The sequence below is a fragment of the Mirounga leonina genome, unplaced genomic scaffold (genome assembly GCF_011800145.1).
Source record: "Mirounga leonina isolate KUSES-001 unplaced genomic scaffold, KU_Mleo_1.0 Mir_366, whole genome shotgun sequence".
NCBI classification, from domain to species: domain Eukaryota; kingdom Metazoa; phylum Chordata; class Mammalia; order Carnivora; family Phocidae; genus Mirounga; species Mirounga leonina.
The window spans coordinates 13,179,039-13,201,571 of record NW_023270709.1 but is presented as its reverse complement, the minus strand read 5'-3'; the positions used below and the strand labels follow the sequence as shown (position 1 = coordinate 13,201,571).

Sequence of the window (22,533 nt, the reverse complement as noted above, 5' to 3'; positions counted from 1 at the left end):
CACTGGGATATTTGTCAACTGTTTAGATTTTTCTGCAATAAGATAAAAAGAAATTATATTAAATAGTTACTTTGAAATTATTTTTATTAGACACACATTTGTGCCTGTATTTATACATACAAATACCTACAATATGATTATGTGGTTGATCTTGTAAAGATAGGAAGTAACTTACCTTAGCAGCAAAGCACTGGAGAGGATTTTGACTTCTATAGAATTCAATCTGATTTGTAAGGAGCATTTTTTGAATACAAAGCTTTCACCTGCAGCAGGTATTTTACTCCCCAATATATTAGACACAACATTCATTCTCATTCTTTCTCTCAGATGTCACTCACTGCTAAAAATTCAAAATAAAAATCACTATTCCCCATACGCAAAAATGGAATAATCCTTCTTCATTTCAATAGACTCCACTTGAGGAGGCACCTGTGTCTCAGATGACAACATTCTCCTTGAGGGCCTCCTACCAGGACATAGCTCTCAACTGACAAATAGTAATTTGTTTTGGGAAATAGTTGAGACCAAAATTCATGAGGAGTTCAACAATAAGCCACAGTAACTACAAGCTGAGTCACAACCTGCAGGAGAGAAAAGAGTAAACTGCCTGAAAGAACAGGCAAAACTAAGGGTCACAGATTGAGGAGAACGAAGAGAAGAAGATTGAGACACACAATGGGCCTGGATGTGTGGCCCCTAAACACCTGAAACATGGCTAGTGCAAACTGATGTGCTATAAGCATGAAACACATAACCAGTTTGTGAAGACTCACACAAAAAAGAGCAGGTAGAATAGCTCATTTTTTATAGTGATGACATGTTTAAATATTAATATTTAGGATATATCAGGTAAAATACAATATGTTGAGATCTACTTTTTACCTTTTCAGTAGGCTACTATAGAATTTTTAACATGTATCTGACTCCATGGCACCACACATCCCACCCCTCCGTTCTCCTGAGGACCGGCTCACTCTAAGATGCCCTTGGCTGGAGCCCATCCAAACAGGTATCACAAGCCTAGCAGTGTGCAAGCAGCTTCAAGAGCCACCATCACTCCAAAGTGACTCCTGCTCTAGGGAGAGAGAAAGATAACCACATAGACCAGTCCCACTGTGTGGGAGTGGGGGGCAGACATCTAGTCTGACTGCAGGCCCCTCCAACCAATGAAATCTTCTCAAGCTACAATACAGGGAAAGTGCCCTGCACTTTGGTACCATGCCATTTCACAAACCCCTGGTCTGACTCAAGTCAAGCCCAAGGCTGCCCCAAATAGGCCCACTAAAAATACAGGGACTAAACCCTGTCACAACAGGCAAAGAGAACCACTGCAGACAACTAGACTGAAGGCAAATGTGGCTTAGCCACAACAATAGGACACATGCAACAAATAAGGGGGATACTCACTTTCCTAACATGTAGAAACAGACACAGACAAAATGAGACAGAGGAATAAGTCTCATATGAAAGAACAAAATTACAGCAAGAGCTAAATGAAATAGATAAGTAATATTCCTGATAGAAAATTTAAAGTAATGGTCTTAAAGATACTCCCTGGATTTGAGAAAAGAGTTGGAGACCTCAGTGAGACCATCAACAAAGACAAAAAACAAAGAACCAATCAGAGATGAAGACCTCAACAACTGAAATTAAAAATGCACTAGATGGAATAACTAGTAGACTAAAAGAAGAAGATTAGATCAGTGACCTGGAGGACAGAGTAATGGAAAGCAATCAAGTGGAACAGGAGAGAGAAAAAAAAAATGAAAATAGGCTAAGGGAACTCAGCAACACCATCAACATTCACATTATAAGAATACCAGAAGGAGGGGCACCTGGGTGGCTCAGCTGGTTAAGCATCTGCCTTTGGCTCAGGTCATGATCCCAGGGTCCTGAGATCGAGCCCCATGTCAGGCTCCCTGCTCAGTGGAGAGCCTGCTTCTCCCTCTCGCTCTGTCTGCTGCTCTGTCTACCTGTGCTCTCTAGCTCTCTGTCAAATAAATAAATAAAATCTTTTTTTTAAATCTATTAAAAAAAGAATCCCAGGAGGAGAAGAGAGAGAAAAGGGGGCAGAAAATCTATTTGAAGAAATAATAGCTGGAAATTTCCCTAATCTGGGGAAGGAAACAGATATCTAGATCCAAGAGGCATAGAGTCACCAACAAAAATCAATCCAAGGAGATCCACAACAAGATACATGATTAAAATGGCAAGAAGTAGTGATAAAGAGAATTTTAAAAGCAGCAAAACAGTTACATACAAAGGAAACCCCATGAGGTTATTACCTGATTTTTCAGCAGAAATTTTGCAAGCCAGAGAGAGTGGCATGATATATTCAAAGTGCTAGAAGAAAAATCTTGAAACCTAGAACAATCCATTCGGCAAGGCTACCATTCAGAATAGAAGGAGAAATAAAGAATTTCCCCAGAAACAAAAGTTAAAGGAATTCATGACTACTAAACCAGTCCTACAAAAAATGTTAAAAGACACTGAGTGGAAAGGAAAGACCGTAACAATAAGAAAAGTGGGAAACATAAAAGCAGTAAAATTAAGTACATCTATAAAACTCAGTCAAGGGATTCACAAAAGTATGACACCATATACCTAAAACATGGCGGGGGGGGGGGTAGAGGAGTAAAGAATGGATTCAAACGTAAGTGGCCATCACCTTAGTATAGATTACTATATGTATAAGATGTTCTAAACCTAATGGTAACCAAAATAAAAAATAGATTTATAAAAAATAAAGAGAAAGGAATCCAAGCATACGAATCCAAAAAGCCAGCAAACTGAAAGAGCAAGAGAACACAGAAGAACTACATAAACAACCATAAGACAAGTAACAAAATGGCAATAAGTACATACCTATCAGTAATTCTTTGAATGTAAATGGACTAAACACTCCAATCAAAAGCAGGTGATAGAATGTATTAAAAAAAGCAAGACACATCTACATGCTGCCTACGAGAGACTCATTTCAGACCTAAAGACATACAAATTAAAGGTGAAGGGATGGAAAAGTATTTGTCATGCAAATGGATGCGAAAAGAAAGCTGAGGTAGCAATATTTCTATCAGACAAAATAGACCTTAAAACAAGGACTTGCTCTTTCTGCACTCTGCCTTTACCTCTTTGTGTGGCCCCTGGAGGATCTGAGGAATGATGTTATGAATGCACATTGTTGAGAAAAGATGGTGGTGGAATAAGAGGACCTTAGGCTTATATCATCCCACAAACATGACTAGATAACTATCAAATCATGCTAAATACCCCAAAAATCAGCCTGAGGATGGACATAACAAACTCCACAACTAGCGGGGGAGAAGAAGCCACACTGAAGAAGGTGGGATGTGTGGCTCCCTTGTGCTGTGGAGGGGAGGGAGCCGTGGTCTCGATGAAGGGCAAGAGAGAATACACAGGGGAGCACACAAGGAGAACATTTCCCCAATGCCATTGGCTTGGAAAATGAGAAGGGTTGAATTTTGTGAGGTTTGACAACCAGCAGGCCTTAAAGCCTGGAGTTTTAAATGTCACCAGGCTTGGCTGGGATAGAGCCCGGAGGGCACTGACTAAGGCTTCTGGAGAGAAGGCAGGAAAACAACTTGGGGGCAGGCTCAGTCAGTTAAGCATCATCTGAGTCAGTTAAGCATCATCTGACTCTTGGTTTCAGCTCAGGTCATGATCTCACAGTGGTGAGACTGAGCCCCACATCATGCTCCATGCTCAGCATGGAGTTGGCTTGAGATTCCCATTCTGGTAATAAGTACCTGCCCTCCTGCTCCCAATTTTTTAATTGTGGCATAACCATCTTAACCATTTTAAAATATATTGTTCAGTAGTATTATGTATATTTACATCATTGTACAACAGACCTCCGGAATTTTATCTTGCAAATCTAAAACTCTACCCACTAAATAGCAGCTCCCCATTTCCTCCTCCCCACAGTCCCTGATAACCACTACTCTACTTCCTGTCTCTATCACTTTAATTGAAATATACCTCATAAGTGGAATCCTACTATTTGTTTTTCTGATTAGCCTATTCACTTAGGATAATGTCCTGAAGGTTCATCCATGTTGTAGCATGTGTCAGACTTCCCTTCCCTTTTAAAGCTGAATAGTATTCCATCATACATATATACCAGTTTTTTTTTTTTTTTTAGATGGACGTTTGGGTCACTTCTGCCTCTTGGTTACTGTGAATGATATTGCAATGAACATTGGTATGCCAATCTCTCTTTGAGTCTGCTATCTAGAAGTGAAATTGCTGGCTCATATGGTGATTCTATTTTAAAGTTTTTGAGTAACTATAACTACTTTTACAATGAAAAAGCAAGGCAAGTAATTGAATCTAAAGTCACAAAGTGAAGGAGTCCCCAGCCTTGTACCCCTGCATCCTGGCCCTGGGCAGTGTTCCTTCCACCACACTATACTATTTCCCTCCTACCTCAAAGAACAAAGTCTGCTCTAGAATCAGAACTAAATGTGGGGTAGTTTAGAATTATCATCTTACCTATTATGCTGAAATTAATCACTGCTTCCTTCAAAAGTCTTACTGAGTCCCACAGAGCACTCTTGGAAAAAAAATAAGTTACATTCATGAGCACATAACATATTTGCATATGAACAATCTCTAAGCACTTAGGTTTAAGTAGGAATCAAACACAGTTACCTTCATATTGTCTATATAAAAAGTTACACTCCGACTTCCGAGGTTGAAGTCAATCCAAAATTTCTCTAGTTTTTCATCTTCTGGTTTCCTCATCTGTAAGATAATTTCATCATGAACTGTATACATATCCTGTTAAAGGGTCAGAGGGAAATTATTCCACTAAAAACAACTTCTGCTTTTCTTGGAAAAACACTGCTTTAAAATTACAGGAGGCGTTTATTGCCTTACTTCTGCAAAACAGGAGGAAGGTCTTAACTTTATATAACTAAGCTATTTCTGGAAGAAAAAAAAAACAACCTTAGCTTAACATTTAAAAGATGTTTAAATGTGTCAGAGGACTCTATCCACATAAACCTTTTTCCCCCAGAGAGACTCATGAGAAAATAGTCCTATGTTGAAGCAGAAACAATCCATACTGCATAGGGATGGAAACTTCAAGAGAAGGAGGTATTATCAAATATAAGTGATTATTTGCCATCTACCTTACTATATCCATTAGAGTAGAGCTAAGACTTGAAGATTTCAAATTACCTTCATTTTAATTGATTATAAAATAAATATGTGCTTATAGTAAAAAAGCTTCAAACAGTATTGTGTTTATAGAAACAGTAAAGGTCTTCTTCTCTGCCCTTCAACTTCCCATAGATACCTTTCCAGAGACACATTAACAATGCCTTTGTTTCCTCCCAGATGTTTTCTAGACATCAGAAAGTATATGAAGAGTTTTTATACCTTAAGAATGGAAAAAAATAGACCACTTGCTTTTATGAAAATGGCATTTCTTGGACATCTTTCCATCATATATGCCTACTTTTTACAACTATATAGAGTTGAATGAAGGTTTTAACCTATAATGTATGTTACGGGAAGCCAGTTTAAGGGCCCTGATTGAAGCTGATGGAAATTTAGAAGTAAAAAAAAAAACAAAACAAACAAACAAAAAAACCAAAAACACAACAAAACAAAAAACCAAAAAAACCAAAAACCTACCACCAAGCAGATACTGGAAACTTCAGATAACCAGAAGAAAAAAAGAACAGAGATACAGAAAATCAATCAGGCTACTAAAATCAGTCCTAGGGAGAAAAAACTTGTGGCATAGTCAGGGGTTAAAGGCTCAGCTCCAAGAGGCCAAGAAACAGCATCTAAACCCAAAGCAAAGAAATGGTTGATTAGGACATTTTGAAGACAAGTTCCAGGAAACCTCAACTGAGTCAAGGTTTAGAGGTCTTTGAAGAATTTATTCCCTGTGGAGATGATGTAGGTTGACCTTGTTCATTTAGAAACAAAAGAAGGTGGTAAAAAGAAACTGCTCAACCTTAAACTATAAAGTACAAGGTAGAAGTATCTAGTGAAAAGAGTGCCCCTATTTCTGTGGATAAAGTGGGGAGCATCAAATGGATGGAAAGAAGGGAATTGCCCTTTTACCTACAATACAGGCATGAATAATGGTACCCATTAGTAGGGTAAAATAATGCCAGATTTCTGTAATAGAGCTCATGAACACAGTATCAACCCTAAAATTCCTGTACCTGGTATTAACAGTAGGGCCCTTAAACTTGTTAGTAATGCATCCCAGTTATGGTAGGAGAGAAGACAGGTGAAGAAAGGCTTCAGAATTGAGGCCTTTGAAGAAGTATGCTTCCTTTTCTAAAAAGCCCTTTGTAGGGAGAGCAGTTTGGCCTAATTATGTATACCTAACTTACGGTCTATGAGACCCATATATACCCCTCACGGCCCCCAGAGACAAACATACCTCGTGCCCATCAGCAAAGGCAGCAATACACGGAAATGAATAGACCCTGCAAAACACTTGACAATGTAAAAAATATAATGTGGGTCAATCCCAAACACAACCTACATGTTCTATAACGAGCATTTTTATCTAGGTTATGCTATTAAATCTTTTTGCACAAAGTATGGAAGAGGGTCTCAAACCTGCAAATGGATACTACTCTGGGTAGATTTCCAGTCTCCATCTGGCAAGCGTACAAGCCAAGTTTAGTGGTCTACAAGCCAGGCTTACTGGTACTGTTTCTCTGCCTAGTTGCTGGTCAAGATTCCAATGAGTGAATTTAGCAAATTCTCATCAAGAACTTTTTCTGTAATAAGCCTATCCCCACTGACTTCATAAAATCTCCCCCAGGGAACATGTTAAAAATAGTCCAAATCATAAGTAAATATGCTAAAAACAAAACAAAACAAACATGTAGAGCATTTTTAAACACATACAAATGAATCACTATGGAGAATGGATCTAATCTCCTGGTATTTCTATTCAATGGATAACAGAGTAGTGATCAATAAGTTATGTATCTTCTATTCTCTCCTGAAATAAAACATAGCCTAGATTTCTAATATTAGACATTTTCAAAATAAGACTAGTCAATAAAATGACACCCAGAGACATACTTACCTTCTTTCATCTCCAAGTCTGTTGTTTAGGTAATTGAGAAACCGTCTACTATCCTTCAAAGAAATAATGCAAACTTTAAGAAAAAAGTTTTAAATATTTTTACCAGCATTCAGATGCTAGTGTTTGCTTCTAAATTCCGAGGATCCAGTAACATCACAAGGTTCCACCAAGATTCGTTATTACAGGTTAATTAAAATAATACATTGTGTTAGAAAGAGGAAGCTTCAGACCCAAATTCTGGAAGGAACCCCCAGCCAGGAGATTTTCAGCTGAGGAATGCTTTAAGTCTCCAAAGGTTATATGCACAGTTACATTTCACTGGGTTAAGAGAAAAGAAATACATTTAACTAGTGACCTAGATTATAGTTTTGCTAACCCATTGGCATCTATCTTGCTAACATGTGCCCAGAACGAGCCAACCACAAACCCATAAACTTATCAATTTTGGGGTTATTCTGGGTGCATTATCCACTGCCAATTTTCCTTATGAGGAGTTCTCTATCCCATTCCTTCCTGGTTTCTCTCTGCTCATACAGGTTCAGAGAATAAGGATTATTTTTAGAGAGTTCTTCTGACCAGAAGCAAGTAAGAAGGTAAATTTGTTGCCTCCAAAATACTAAAGCTGAACAGACACGGACGCAGGCTTTTGTCCCTTTTCTTAGGGAGGACTGGCTATTGTAGTCCATCCTTACACTCTGCATCTTTATGCAGCACTAAATAGCAGTAATGTAAGCTTTGACCTAAAAGTAGCTCCATTAAGAAGTCAATGGCTCGGGGGGGGGGGGGGGGGGGAGGATTTGAGAAATGTTACTTTTGCCCTATTTTCATGAAATTTCCCTGACCATGAGGGAATGACGTAGAGAGAAAAAGGGAACTAACCTCTGAGTTTAACATCCCAGGCATGTTGGTTTCTCTCATTCAGTTCTCACAACTTTAAGGTGGGTTGTATTCCCATTTCACAGATAATGACACTAAGGCTTTGTAAATCAACCACCTTACCAAAATGCATACATCATGTAAGCCAGGGAAGTAGTACTCAAACCTGAGCCTTATGGTCTTTCCATTTAGATAAAATTCAATACTGGCTAAACAATTACTACCTATCTGGCAGTAGGCTCAAAGTTAATATTTTTAATAATATATTTAAAATTTCAGATTTAATAAAATTCTAATTGCATAGCAGTTTTGACCAGAAAAGCTTGGTTCAACATGAGCATGGTTATTAAGAATTTTACCTTTTTCTAAGGACCTAACCTTCATTTTAGGAACTTTTAGAAAGAAGAGGAAAAACATTTTAGCCATTTTAGGATGGAGGTGAGTATGCAGCAAAGCTACAAGCTATTTCTGTGCTATTTGGGAATACAGTCACCGTGAGCCCAGATTGCATGGAAAACACTGGAAATTATTATTCCTCTAAAATAGGCCGGATGGCTCAAAACACAACTACCTATAATACTCCTCTGCAACTAGAACACCCCATGCCAATTTCAACCTCCCCTCATTGCCCCAGCTGCTCTGTACAAGGCTGAAATGCACATTTTCTCTTCCAGCTCTCCCTACCATCTGAGATGCACTGAAAATTGCTCCCCACTCCATGACATTTTCTTGGACTGGATCCATCATATTCACATCGTCTGTCTCCAGTCCAAATTACCTTAAAAAAAGAGTTTTATCTGTATGCCCATATTTGGTGCACAGATTTTCTGTTCATACAGTCCTCAGATCCTTTCACATAAATGGGAAACAGGAAGCTTAAGAATGGCTACTTATTCACTTAAATCATTTATTAATTTAAGAAAAATTCCTCCCCTGAGCCCAATGTTGAAGAAAACACTGAGGAGGTTTAATAAGTATTGGTTAAATGGACTTTTTTTTTTTTTTTTTTTGTATAAAACTGGAGAAGCACTCCATGCCCGGGATGGATTCCAGGCCTGCCATTATTCCTAATGATGAATTGGTTAAATGGACTTTTGATGACCAGGAATCTCACCGTCTCAAATTCTCGATCCTTAATTTCTTTGAAAGCTTCAGCAATGACATCATCTTCAAACCACTCATGGACAAGCTCATCCCTTGATTTTTTCAAGGTCAGCCTACACAATGCTTCAGAAAGAGCAACCTGCTGGTCATAATCTAGAGATTAAGAACATGGTAGATCATTCTAGTATGGGCATAAAGCAAAAGAAAAAAGGGGGGGGGAGTTCTACAGATTAGCACTTGTTCTAAGAAATTCCATCTTAGAAGACTAGCATTGTACATTACAGTTATAAGCAGTAAGATGTATCCTAGAGCATTTTACTTAAATTCAATATTTAAGAAACATTAGCAGAAAATCTAAATAGGCCAGCATATAACAAGTAAAACATACTTCTGCATTTTATGTTTTATATTAAAATATTCATCAAAAACAACTCAAACAGGCTTAAAAATATATTACAAAAATAATCAAGATAAATTGTGATATTTCATGACTGATAAAAACTACATATAACATGTTTAAATTTCAAATGATTTTAAAAGTAAAAAGCAAGTTGCAGCTGGATATGTACAATAGAAGGACATTTATAGAATGCTTTTAAAATTTGCAAAACAATGTATGAAGTGACAAATCACTAAATTCTACTCCTGAAACTAATATTACACTATATGTTAACTAGAATTTAAATAAAATTAGAAAAAAATAATGTATCTTGTTTATGAATACGTAGAACAAAAGTAGAAAAACATACTTTTGAATGAGAAATAAATCCAAGAAGGATTACCTCTACTAATGGAGAGAATGGGATCAGGGACATGTATACCAGGGGCTTTACCTGTAACTGATTTTACTTAAAGATGAAGTAAATGTGGCAAAATGATAAAATTTGACTAGGCTGGTTGGTGAGGAAATGAGTATTCATGAATTATTCTTTATGGCTTTCAGCATGCTAAAACTTTTCATAATAAATTAAAAAAGAAATGCTATTCCTATTTTCAACTTGACCATAATTTTTACCCATAGTTTTAAGATGCTCACAAAACCCCCAAGAGTCCAATATGTAATACTCTAATATTTAAAATTCTAAACACGTCTTACCACCCACAGTCAAGATTGTCCTTGCCAGGTCTTTCCTGAAACATTTAGATAAATTACATTTTACTGAAATGTACATAAAACTTTACTATATTAGTATTAAAATTTAAAACCAAGATGTATATTTTTAATATTTTTTAAAGATTTTATTTATTAGAGGAGAGCACATGCATGAACTGAGGGGAGGGGCAGAGGGAAAGGGAGAAGCAGACTCCCACCTGAGCAGGCAGCCCAACACAGGCTCGATCCAGGACCCTGAGACCATGACCTGAGCCAAAGGCAGATGCTTAACCGACTGAGCCACCCATGGCCCCCCACCACAATGTGCATTTTTGAAATTATTTCAAATTCATCATCAGAATTTCTTAAATGTCAAGAATACATCTTTATGGAAAAGTTATGTATTAATGACTTAAATGTACTTTTTAAAAGAAGCTAGAGTTATTATACATTCAGAGGTTCTATTTTTCCTTCTGTAAAGTGAATTCAATTGGAGGATGTCTGAAGATTATCAAACACTAAGATTCTGGAATTTTATAGTCATCTCACCAACTTACGTGTATATATTTTTTGTATAATCTTTTTAAAAACATAGTTGATAACTGGAAGAAATGCTACAGTAGGTGCTGTCTTTCCAGTGAGCTCTTGAACTGCTTTTAAAAACTGATAAATTTATTATTTATCATGTAATAACCTAACCCTATTACATTTAACAACAGACTCCCATATCCTATATTCATTTAACAATTTCAACTAAATGCTAACAAGTATGATACTGGTCTTTTAATGTCTGAAATAACTCCCATTTTAAAGACTAGATTGGCCAAGAAATCTCGTAGTTCAGTTTCTCATAAACAGGTTGATTTGTTACTATTAAAAAGAAGCCTTAAAATAGTACCACTGCTTTGTGCTTGCAGACTTTACATCTAACCTGAAGTCCAGAACATTCCAGACTTTCTCTAACACATAAACAATAAGGCAGGACAACAGGATTAGTTTGAAAACTTATGAGAAAACATCAGGTCAGTTGTTCTCCAATTCTAAATATAACATTAAGAGTAATGATTAAATAATGTAGTCAAATATTTTTAAGGAAATATTCAGTAGAAAAATTGCATGCTGCAAACATTAGTTAAATGGACAAACATGATAGCAGTGGGCTCCATGCTCACCATCACTTCATTCAGGCCTACAATAGGACAAACTTGATTGCCCTTCCTCTCATCAGTCATGGCTGCTTGTCACATGAATGATGCATGCCACAATATATCAATGATGCTAGTTAGTGGTTAACACAGTAACATTTAGGTTCAAATTTTAAAATGGGTGCTGGTTTTGCTCTTTCCATGGCCACACATTATAACTTTACCTCCAAATTTCAATGTCCCAAGAACTACATAATTATAACAGTCATCAAAAAACAAAAATCCACTGTTTTTCCGTTGTTGAAAAGCAATACAAATTACATTGGCATAGCTAAAAGTTGGTAGCCTTTGATCATTTGCTACTAAGTAACATGCTCATCACTTTCAATGGCTTGCTTGATTCAACCTGTATAATAACTATCAATCAAGGATTATGGTTGGCTCCATTTTAGTGAGCAAAGAGGTGGCAAAACCAGGATTTGGAGCCCAGCAGTCTGGCTCTGTACTCTTAACATTCTCCATGAGTCACTAATTTAACTCACATTCACAGAGAAAACAATAACCTATGGCCCAAGAAAGCATTTCAACTCATAAACTTGATAAACATACTACTAAACAAGAACTTAGCAAAGTCTAGCTTTTTCCCTTAGTCCTCCTTTGCTGCTTAGCACAGTGCCTGCATAGGTACACATTTACTGAAAGAAGCAATGAAGGTGTTAGGTCTAAGGAGAACAAAGACAGAGGTAGTACAACCCAGAGGAGTTTTAGCCTTACATCATCCCATAATCAAGTACAAGGTCACTTACATAAGATGACGTGGACCTTCCAACAAGGGGAGTCGTCTTCGCTCTTCCCGAGGCATGGCATGAAAAATGGAGTTCAAAGTTTTCAAAGCCTGGAGTCAGAGAAAGTATTTACAGGGAGGAAACATGGAGGCTTATTGCACAACCCTCTCTAAGGTCTTTGGAGCAGCTGTTAATCAGTTTTGTTATTTGCAACTCACCTCCTGCTGAATGAAACGATTTACAGTCTTTTCTGTCACCAGAAATCCTAAGGTAAGTATGAAGGAATCCAACATCTCAATTTTCCCTGAAAGCATAATTTTAGAAGAATCAAATTTATGCTAAAAAGAATAAGGAAAGGACTCCCACAAAACAGGAAGTGGCAGAGACTGGAAAAGCCATGAGAGCAATAACCATTTTAGAAATTAAAACAGTCTGGGCAATAAAACAGGGACAAAATACACTTGCATTGCATAGACCCACATTGAGGAAAAGAACAGCATACACAAAGTGTGACTGTGTGTGATTACCCTATCTCAAGCAAAGCTACTTTTGTTTTTCTGTCCAGACAGATATACAAAGAGTAGCTACTGCACAGTTTTCTGTTGTTTCTTACATTGTATGTTTTTTAAAATAAAAATTTTGAGGCCTTATGCTAACAGAAGTAGGGTTTGAAAAAAGTATTGGCCTTTATTAAACAGCATAATTATGGAAACTTCAGTTATTTATAGGTCAGTGCATAGTAAAAGAAATGGGTATGAGATTATCCTCTATGCTTATTAAACTATGATTTCATTTATGCACATTAAGATATAAAATGACAGTATACACTTATGAAAAGTACAAAAACTTATGGTAAGATCCTAGCATTACTCTTATAAGTTCAAATGTGCAATTTTTATATATGGATTATTCATCACATCATATTTACCCCCCATAGAACTCATGAGATTGTAGGAACCCAAAACCAGAACATAGAAGTAAAAAAAGATTCCCCTTCCATTAAAAAAAGCCAGATTGATACTGCTGGATGATCTCTAGAAACCAGAAATTTGGCTAGGAGCTATGCCAACAACTTGCCTGCCAGTTTAAAACTTGAAGATTTTAAAGGGAAAGAGGAACACTGCCATTAGGTAGCAAAAAAGGGACTTTTTAAAAAGTGCTTACTTCAGGAAACGAAGATTTAAGAAGCATGTGACTTATCACAAAAACATAAAAGAACATGAATTCTACAAGAGTCCTCACCCTCAAAGAGTCAGCATAATAAATAACCTGGCCTGAGACATGGCAAAAAAGTAGCAGTTTCAAAACTACCTGGGGCACACATTGAAGAGATTTATTTACTAATCTCAGAATATGTGGTGGAGGGGCAGGAATCTTTAGGAGACTTCTCTAAGAACAAAAATGCTGGTGGGCACCATTTCTCTTCCTCTCCCTCAGCTTACATAGCTGGACAATTATGGGAGCCTGCGGTGACACTCTCCTCCAATCTTGCTAGCACCACGTGCCCCACCCCCAATGCTCCCTTATAGACCTGACCCATCCAACCCACCTGCCTCAGCAGCCATCCTTACAAAGTGGCTCCTACCACCACACCAAGCAAGCTGCCCCAGTGGGGACCAGCACCACTCCAAAGTGACTACTGCCCTGGAGAGGAGGAGGAAATAATCCCACACACCAGTTTGCCCACAGTTCTAGCAGCCAAGCCTTTTAGCCAATCACACAAGGAGAAAGACCTGCTATTAGGTGTGCTTGCAACAAAGAGGTTGGTTGCAGATACCTAGTTGCAGATACCTACCACCCACCAATGAAAGCCTCTGAGCCACATAGGGAGAAAGGCTGTCATCTGATATACTCACACAGAGAGGCTAATTCCAGACAACTAGCCTGACTGCTGATCCTGCCCACCTACAAGTCCACAGAGGCCTTACACAGGCCCCTCAATGCTGCATGGACCAAACCCTGCCCAGTGCACCCACAGTAGGCAAAGTGGGTCATTGCAGCTGACTGGGCTGAAAATAAACACAGCTAGACACAACAGAAAAGTATACACAACCCACATAGGAGACGCACCACTAGCTTGTGTCGTTCTGATGACTAGAGGGCATGGCACTATAGGGAACCACTGAACTTCTATACAAGGCAACTACTTTCAAGACCAGGAGACACAGCTGTCCTCCATAACACATAGAAAAATACAAAGTGAGGAAAATAGGAATATGTCCCAAATGAAAGAACGGACAAAAATCACAGCACAAGAACTAAAAGAAATGGAGATAAGCAATATGATAGAGAATTCAAAGTAATGATCACAGAAATACTCACTGGACTTAAGAGTGGATGAGAGTGAGATCATCAACAAAGATAGAAAATATAAAAACAATCAGATGAAGAATTCAGTAACAAGAACAAAAAACTAGAGGGAATCAAGCATATGAGAGGAGACAAAAGCACAGCTCACTGATCTGGAAGACAGGGTAATGGAAAAGAACCAAGCTGAACAGCAAAAGGTGAAAAATAATAGGTTAAGGGAACTCAGCAGCAGCATCAAGCATATAAAATTCACATTGTAGGAATCCCAGAAGGAGATAAGAAAGGGGTGGAAAATTTATTTGAAGATATAACTGAAAACTTCCCTAAACTGGAGAAGGAAACAGACATCCAGATCCAGGAAACAGAAATCGTAACAAGATGAACACAAAGAGGTCCACATCAAGACACATGAATACCAAAAATGGCAAAATGGAATAAAAGGATTATAAAAGCAGCAAAGGGAAATAGTTACATATAAGGGAAACCCCACAAAATCATCAGCTTATTTTCCACCAGAAACTTTGTGGGTCAGAAGGGAATGGAATGATCTATTCAAACTACTAATAGGAAAAAAACCACAACCAAGAATACTCTACCCAGCAAGGTTATCATTCAGAATAGAAGAGATAAAGAGTTTCCTAAACAAAAGCTAAGGGTGTTCATCACCCCTAAACCAGCCTTCTAAGAAAGGCTAAAGGGAATTATCTGAGTGGAAAGAAAAGGCCATAACTAGAAGAAAATTATAAGAGAAAAAAAATTCACAGTAAAAGTAATCATATAATTAGGGTAGTAGATTCAACTATAAAGCCAGTTTGTTCACACACAAAAATAGTAAAATCTGCTATATCTACAAAAAACCAGCCAAGGATATACAAAATAAGAAGATGCAAAATATGACATCATATACAGAAAATATGGAAGGGGGATGAAAAATTAGGTGCTTTTAGAATGTGCTCAAACTTAAGTGACTATCAACTTAATAAAAATTGCTATATACAAAAGATGACAAATGAACCTAATGGTAATCATAAATCAAAAACCTCTAATACACATACACAAAAAAAAGAAAAAGGAATCCAAGCATAACCCTAAAGAATACCTTCAAAGCACAAGGGATGAAAGCAGAAGATACAACACTACAAAAACAACTGGAAAAGAATTAACAAAATGTCAATACATACCTGCAATAATTACTTTAAATGCAAATGGACTATTTCCAATCATAGGGAAGATGGAGTGTAAGAGAACCCTAAGGTGACCTCATCCCACAGATAAAAATGGCAACAACAGCATAAATAACCCAGAAAACAACCTGAAGACTGGCACAACAAACTCCACAAAAGTATAAAAGAGGCCATATTGGAGAGGATAAGAAGGTCAGTGGGGAGCAAAACTGACTGTAGCCTTTCATGGGGGGTGAGGAGCCCCAGAAATGGAGAGAAATCACACCAGGGATCCCACACAAAAAAGATGAATCCCCACAACAGCAGGGCACACACAACACACATATGGGATACCTCCTGAAGCACCAGGTTCTAGTGAAGAGGAGACACTGCACTGCAGGATAATACAGAATGTTTCCTTCACAAGGCTTTTATTTTTAAGAGGAGACATAGCTGACTTTCCAAACACAGAAACAGACACAGAATTAGACAAAATGAGACAGGTATGTCCCAAATGAAAGGACAGGTAAAGACCACAACAAGACATAAGCAAAGTGAATATAAGTAATATGCCTGATAAAAAAGTTAAAGTAATGATCATAAAGATATTCAATGCACTTAAGAGTGGAGGATATCAGAGAGAACATTAATGGAAAGATTTAAACAAACAAAAAAACCACCAGAGAGGCCCATGGGTAGTGCAGTTGGTTAAGCATCTGACTCTTGCTTTCAGCTCAGGTTGTGATCTCAGGCTTGTGAGATCAAGCCCTGCATTCGGCTCTGTGCTCAGCATGGACTTTGCTTGTGACTGTCTCTCCCTCTCTCTGCCCCTCCCCCCACTACATGCATGCACATGCACTCTAAAATAAATAAATCTTAAAAGATGAAAGAAGTGGAGATGAACACAATAAATGAAAATTAAAAATATACTAGATGGAATAACAGGCTAAAGAGAGGAGAGGAGCAAGTTAACATGGAAAACAATAATAATGGAAAGTAATCAAGCTGAGCAGGTGGGAAAAAAAAATTAGGCAAAATGAGAACAGACTTAGGGAGCTCAGTAACCCCATAAAGCATAATATTCACATTAAGAGATCCCAAAAGGAGGAGAGAGAAAAGGGGGAATAAAAGTCTATTTGAAGAAACCACTAAAAATTTCCCTAATCTGGGGAAGGTTTGAAACCTATCCAGATCCAGGAGGCAAGAGAGTTCCCAACAAAAATAAACCCAAAGAAGTCCACACCAAGACACATAGTAATTAAAATGGCAAAATGTAGTGATAGAGAATTTTAAGAGCAGCAAAATAGTTACATATATATCCAAAAAAACCCCATAAGGCTATAAGCTGATCTTTAAGCAGAAACTTTTTAGGCCAGAAGAGAGTGGCATGATATATTCAAAATGCTGAAAGGAAAAAATTTGCAACCAATGGTACTCTATCCAGCAAGGCCATCATTCAGAATAGGAGAGTTTCCCAACTACCATAATCAATAAACTGGCCCTACAAGAAATGATAAAAGGGACTCTGGAAAGAAAGACTATAAGTAAGAATAAAAGAATGAAGCAAAAGTAGGGATCCGAAGGGGTACGTGCACCCCGATGTTTATAGCAGCAATGTCCACAATAGCCAAACTGTGGAAAGAGCCAAGATGTCCATCGACAGATGAATGGATAAAGAAGAGGTGGTATATATATACAATGGAATATTATGCAGCCATCAAAAAGAATGAGATCTTGCCATTTGCAACCACGTGGATGGAACTGGAGGGTATTATGTTGAGTGAAATAAGTCAAACAGAGAAAGACATGTATCATATGATCTCACTGATATGAGGAATTCTTAATCGCAGGAAACAAACTGTTGTTGGAGTGGGGGGTGGGGTGGGAGGGATGGGGTGACTGGGTGATAGACACTGGGGAGGGTATGTGCTCTGTAAGCGCTGTGAATTGTGCAAGACTGTTGAATCTCAGATCTGTACCTCTGAAACAAATAATGCAATATATGTTAAGAAAAAAAAAAGAAGAAGAAGAAGGTAGCGGGAGGGGAAGAATGAAGCGGGGGAAATCGGAGGGGTAGACGAACCATGAGAGACGATGGACTCTGAAAAACAAACTGAGGGTTCTAGAGGGGAGGTGGGTGGGAGGATGGGTTAGCCTGGTGGTGGGTATTGAGGAGGGCACATTGTGCATGGAGCACTGGGTGTTATGCACAAACAATGAATCATGGAACACTTCATCTAAAACTAATGATGTAATGTATGGGGATTAGCATAAGAAAAAATAAAAAATATATAAAAAAAAGAATGAAGCACAAAAGTAATAAAAATAATTATGCCTGTAAAAATCAGTCAAGGGGAGGCGGGCGGAGCAACATGGTGGAGGAGTAGGAGACCTGGATTTCGTCTGGTCCCAGGAATTCAGCTGGATAGGGATCAAACCATTCTGAACACCTACAAACTCAACAGGAGATAGAAGAAAGGAATAAGAACAACTCTTTGAACAGAAAAGTGACCACTTTCTGGAAGGTCTTTTCTGATTTGTTTCGAGTATATTTTCTGGGGACGTTGTTACCCCGTTAGCATTTTGTTCTCTGATTCATCTATTCTCCGCTGGACAAAATGATAAGATGGAAAAAATCACCTCCGCAAAAAGAACAAGAGGCAGTACCGACTGCCCGGGACCTACTCAATACGGATATTAGTAAAATGTGGAACTAGAGTTCAGAATGATGATTTTAAAGATACTAGCTGGGCTTGAAAAAAGCATGGAAGTTATTAGAGAAACCCTTTCTGGAGAAGTAAAAGAACTAAAATCTAACCAAGTCAAAATCAAAAAGGCTATTAATGAGGTGCAATCAAAAATAGGGGCTCTATCTGCTAGGATAAATGAGGCAGAAGAGAGAATCAGTGATATAGAAGACCAAATGATGGAAAATAAAGAAGCTGAGAAAAAGAGAGATAAACAACTACTGGATCATGAGGGCAGAATTTGAGAGATAAACGATACCATACGACAAAACAACGTTAGAATAATTGGGATCCCAGAAGAAGAAGAAAGAGAGGGAGGGGCAGAAGGTATATTGGAGCAAATTATAGCGAGAACTTCCCTAATTTGGGGAAGGAAGCAGGCATCAAAATCCAGGAGGCACAGAGAACCCCTCTCAAAATCAATAAAAATAGGTCAACACCCCAACATCTAATAGTAAAACTTACGAGTCTCAGAGACAAAGAGAAAATCCTGAAAGCAGCTCGGGAGAAGAGATCTGTAACCTACAATGGGAGAAACATTAGATTGGCAACAGACCTATCCACAGGGACCTGGCAGGCCAGAAAGGACTGGCAGGATATATTCAGCACTAAATGAGAAAAATATGCAGTCAAGAATACTATATCCAGCTAGGCTATCATTGAAAATAGAAGGAGAGATAAAAAGCTTCCAGGACAAACAAAAACTAAAGGAATTTGCAAACACGAAACCAGCCCTACAAGAAATATTGAAAGGGATCCTCTAAGCAAAGAGAGAGCCTGAAAGCAACACAGACTAGAAAGGAACAAAGACAATATACAGTAACAGTCACCTTACAGGCAATACAATGGCAGTAAATTCCTATCTTTCAATAGTTACCCTGAATGTAAATGGGCTAAATGCCCCAATCAAAAGACACAGGCTATCAGATTGGATAAAAAAACAAGGCCCATCGATATGCTGTCTGCAAGAGACTCATTTTAGACCCAAAGACACCCCCAGATTGAAAGTGAGGGGGTGGAAAACAATTTACCATACTAATGGACACCAAAAGAAAGCTGGGGTGGCAATCCTTATATCAGACAAATCAGATTTTTTTTTATTTTATTACATTATGTTAGTCACCATACATCATTGGTTTTTGATGTGGTGATCCACGATCCATTGTTTTCATATAACACCCAGCGCTCCATGCAGTACGTGCCCTCCTTAATACCCATCACCGAGCTAACCAATCCCCCCTCCCCGCTCCCCTCTAAAACCCTGTTTGTTTCTCAGAGTCCATAGTCTTTCATGGTTCATCTCTCCCTCCAATTACCCCTCCCCATTTTTCCCTTCCTTCTCCTAATGTCCTCCATGTTATTCCTTATGTTCCACAAATAAGTGAAACCATATAATTGACTTTGTCTGCTCGACATATTTCACTTAGCATAATCTCCTCCAGTCCCATCCATGTTGATGTAAAAGTTGGGTATTCATCTTTTCTGATGGCTGAGTAATATTCCATTGTATATAAGGACCACATCTTCTTTATCCATTCATCTGCTGAAGGGCATCTCAGCTCTTTCCACAGTTTGGCTATTGCGGACATTGCTGCTATGAACTTTGGGGTGCATATGGCTCTTCTTTTCACTACATCTATGTCTTTGGGGTAAATACCAAGGAGTGCAATTGCTGGGTCATAGGGTAGCTCTATTTTTACATTTTTGAGGCACCTCCACACTGTTTTCCAAAGTGGCTGTACCAACTTCCATTCCCACCAACAATGTAAGAGGGTTCCCCTTTCTCCACAACCTCTCCAACATTTGTTGTTTCTTTCCCTACCCATTTTTGCCATTCTAACTGGTGTAAGGTGGTATCTCAATGTGGATTTGATTTGGATTTCCCTGATGGCTAATGATGATGAACATTTTTTCATGTGTCTGTTAGCCATTTGTAGATCTTCTTTAGAAAAGTCTTTTCATATCTTCTGCCCACTTTTTGACTTGAATGTTTTTTGGGTGTTGAGTTTGAGAAGTTCTTTATAGATCTTGGATACCAGTCCTTTATCTGTAGTGTCATTTTCAAATATCTTCTCCCATTCTGTGGGTTGCCTCTTTGTTTTGTTGACTGTTTCCTTTGCTGTGCAGAAGCTTTTTATCTTATGAAGTCCCAAAAGTTCATTTTTGCTTTTGTTTCACTAGCTTTTGGAGATATATCTTGAAAGAAGTTGCTGTGGCTGATGTCAAAAAGGTTACTGCCTATGTTCTCCTCTAGTATTTTGATGGATTCCTGTCTCACATTGAGGTCTTTCATCCACTTTGAGTTTATCTTTGTGAATGGTGTTAGAGAATGGTCAAGTTTCATTCTTCTGCATGTGGCTGTCCAATTTTCCCAGCAGCATTTGTTGAAGAGACTGTCTTTTTTCCATTGCATGTTTTTTCCTGCTTTGTCAAAGATTATTTGACCATAGAGTTGAGGGTCCATACCTGGGTTCTCTATTCTGTTCCATTGGTCTGTATGTCTGTTTTTGTGCCAGTACCATGCTGTCTTGGTGATCACAGCTTTGTAATATAGCTTGAAATCGGGCAACGTGATGCCCCCAGCTTTTTTTTTTCAACATTTCCTTGGCGATTTGGGGTCTTTTCTGATTCCATACAAATTTTAGGATTGTTTGTTCCAGCACTTCGAAAAATGTCATTGGAATTTTGATCGGGATGGCACTGAAGATATAGATTGCTCTGGGTAGCATAGACATTTTAACAATGTTTATTCTTCTGATCCATGAGCATGGAATATTTTTCCATCTTTTTGTGTCTTCTTCAATTTCTTTCATGAGTGTTTTGTAGTTCCTACAGTATAGATCCTTTACCTCTTTAGTTAGGTTTATTCCAAGGTATCTTATGGTTTTTGGTGCTATTGCAAATGGAATCGTTTCTCTAATTTCTCTTTCTACTGTTGCATTGTTAGTGTATAAGAAAGCAACTGATTCCTGTGCATTGATTTTGTATCCTGCCACATTACTGAATTGCTGGATGAGTTCTAGTAATTTGGGGGTGGAGTCTTTTGGGTTTTCCACATAAAGTATCATATCATCTGCGAAAAGAGAGAGTTTGACTTCTTCTTTGCCAATTTGAATACCTTTTATTTCTTTTTGTTGTCTGATTGCTGTTGCTAGGACTTCTAGTACTATGTTGAACAATAGTGGTGAGAGTGGGCATCCTTGACGTGTTCCTGATCTTAAGGGAAAGGTTCTCAGCTTTTCCCCATTGAGGATGATATTCGCTGTGGGTTTTTCATAGATGGATTTTAAGAACTTGAGGAATGTTCCCTCTATCCCTATGCTCTGGAGAGTTTTAATCAGGAAAGGATGTTGTATTTTGTCAAATGCTTTTTCTACATCAATTGAGAGCACCATATGGTTCTTTTCCCTCCTCTTATTAATGTGTTCTATCACATTGATTGGTTTGCAAATGTTGAACCACCCTTGCATCCCGGGGATAAATCCCACTTGGTCATGGTCAATGATCCTTTTAATGTATTGTTGGATCCTATTAGTTAGGATTTTGGAATCCATATTCATCAGGGATATCGGTCTGAAATTCTCCTTTTTGATGGGATCTTTGCCTGGTTTAGGGATTAAGGTAATGCTGGCCTCATAGAATGAGTTTGCAAGTTTTCCTTCTGTTTCTGTTTTTTGAAACAGCTTCAGTAGAATAGGTATTATTTTTTCTTTGAATGTTTGGTGGAATTCCCCAGGGAATCCATCAGGCCCTGGACTCTTGTTTTTTGGGAGGTTTTTGATCACTACTTCAATCTCTTTACTGGTTATTGGCCTATTCAGGCTGTCAATTTCTTCCGGTTTCAGTCTTGGCAGCTTATAGGTTTCCAGGAAGGCCTCCATTTCATCCAGATTGCTCAGCTTATTGGCATATAGTTGTCGATAATAATTTCTAATAATTGTTTCTATTTTCTTGGTGTTAGTCATGATCTCTCCCCCTTTTATTCATAATTTTAATAATTTGGGTCTTTCTCTTTTCTTTTGGATAAGTCTGGCCAGTGGTTTATCGATCTTATTCTTTCAAAGAACCAACTTCTAGTTTTGTTGATCTGATCTACAGTGTTTCTGGTTTCTAATTCATTGATTTCTGCTCTAATTTTAATTATTTCTCTTCTAGTGCGTGCTTTAGGCATCGTTTGTTGCTTTTTCTGTAATTCTTTAAGGTGTAGAGTTAGTTGGTGAATT

The 22,533-nt window shown here is 38.1% G+C and overlaps 1 protein-coding gene across 1 annotated transcript in view; it reads right to left on the bottom strand.

Annotated features, from left to right (window-relative positions):
• Window positions 1-22,533, bottom strand: part of SYCP2L (synaptonemal complex protein 2 like) — a 112,467-nt gene that overhangs the window by 66,913 nt on the left and 23,021 nt on the right. Inside the window, exons 9-16 of the mRNA XM_035030436.1 lie at window positions 12,309-12,394; window positions 12,112-12,200; window positions 10,164-10,198; window positions 9,078-9,220; window positions 7,088-7,140; window positions 6,428-6,473; window positions 4,672-4,764; window positions 4,513-4,573 (exon numbers count right to left, since the gene is read on the bottom strand). Of these exons, the coding sequence (XP_034886327.1) occupies window positions 4,513-4,573; window positions 4,672-4,764; window positions 6,428-6,473; window positions 7,088-7,140; window positions 9,078-9,220; window positions 10,164-10,198; window positions 12,112-12,200; window positions 12,309-12,394 (606 nt within the window). The remainder of the gene's footprint in view (window positions 1-4,512; window positions 4,574-4,671; window positions 4,765-6,427; window positions 6,474-7,087; window positions 7,141-9,077; window positions 9,221-10,163; window positions 10,199-12,111; window positions 12,201-12,308; window positions 12,395-22,533) is intronic.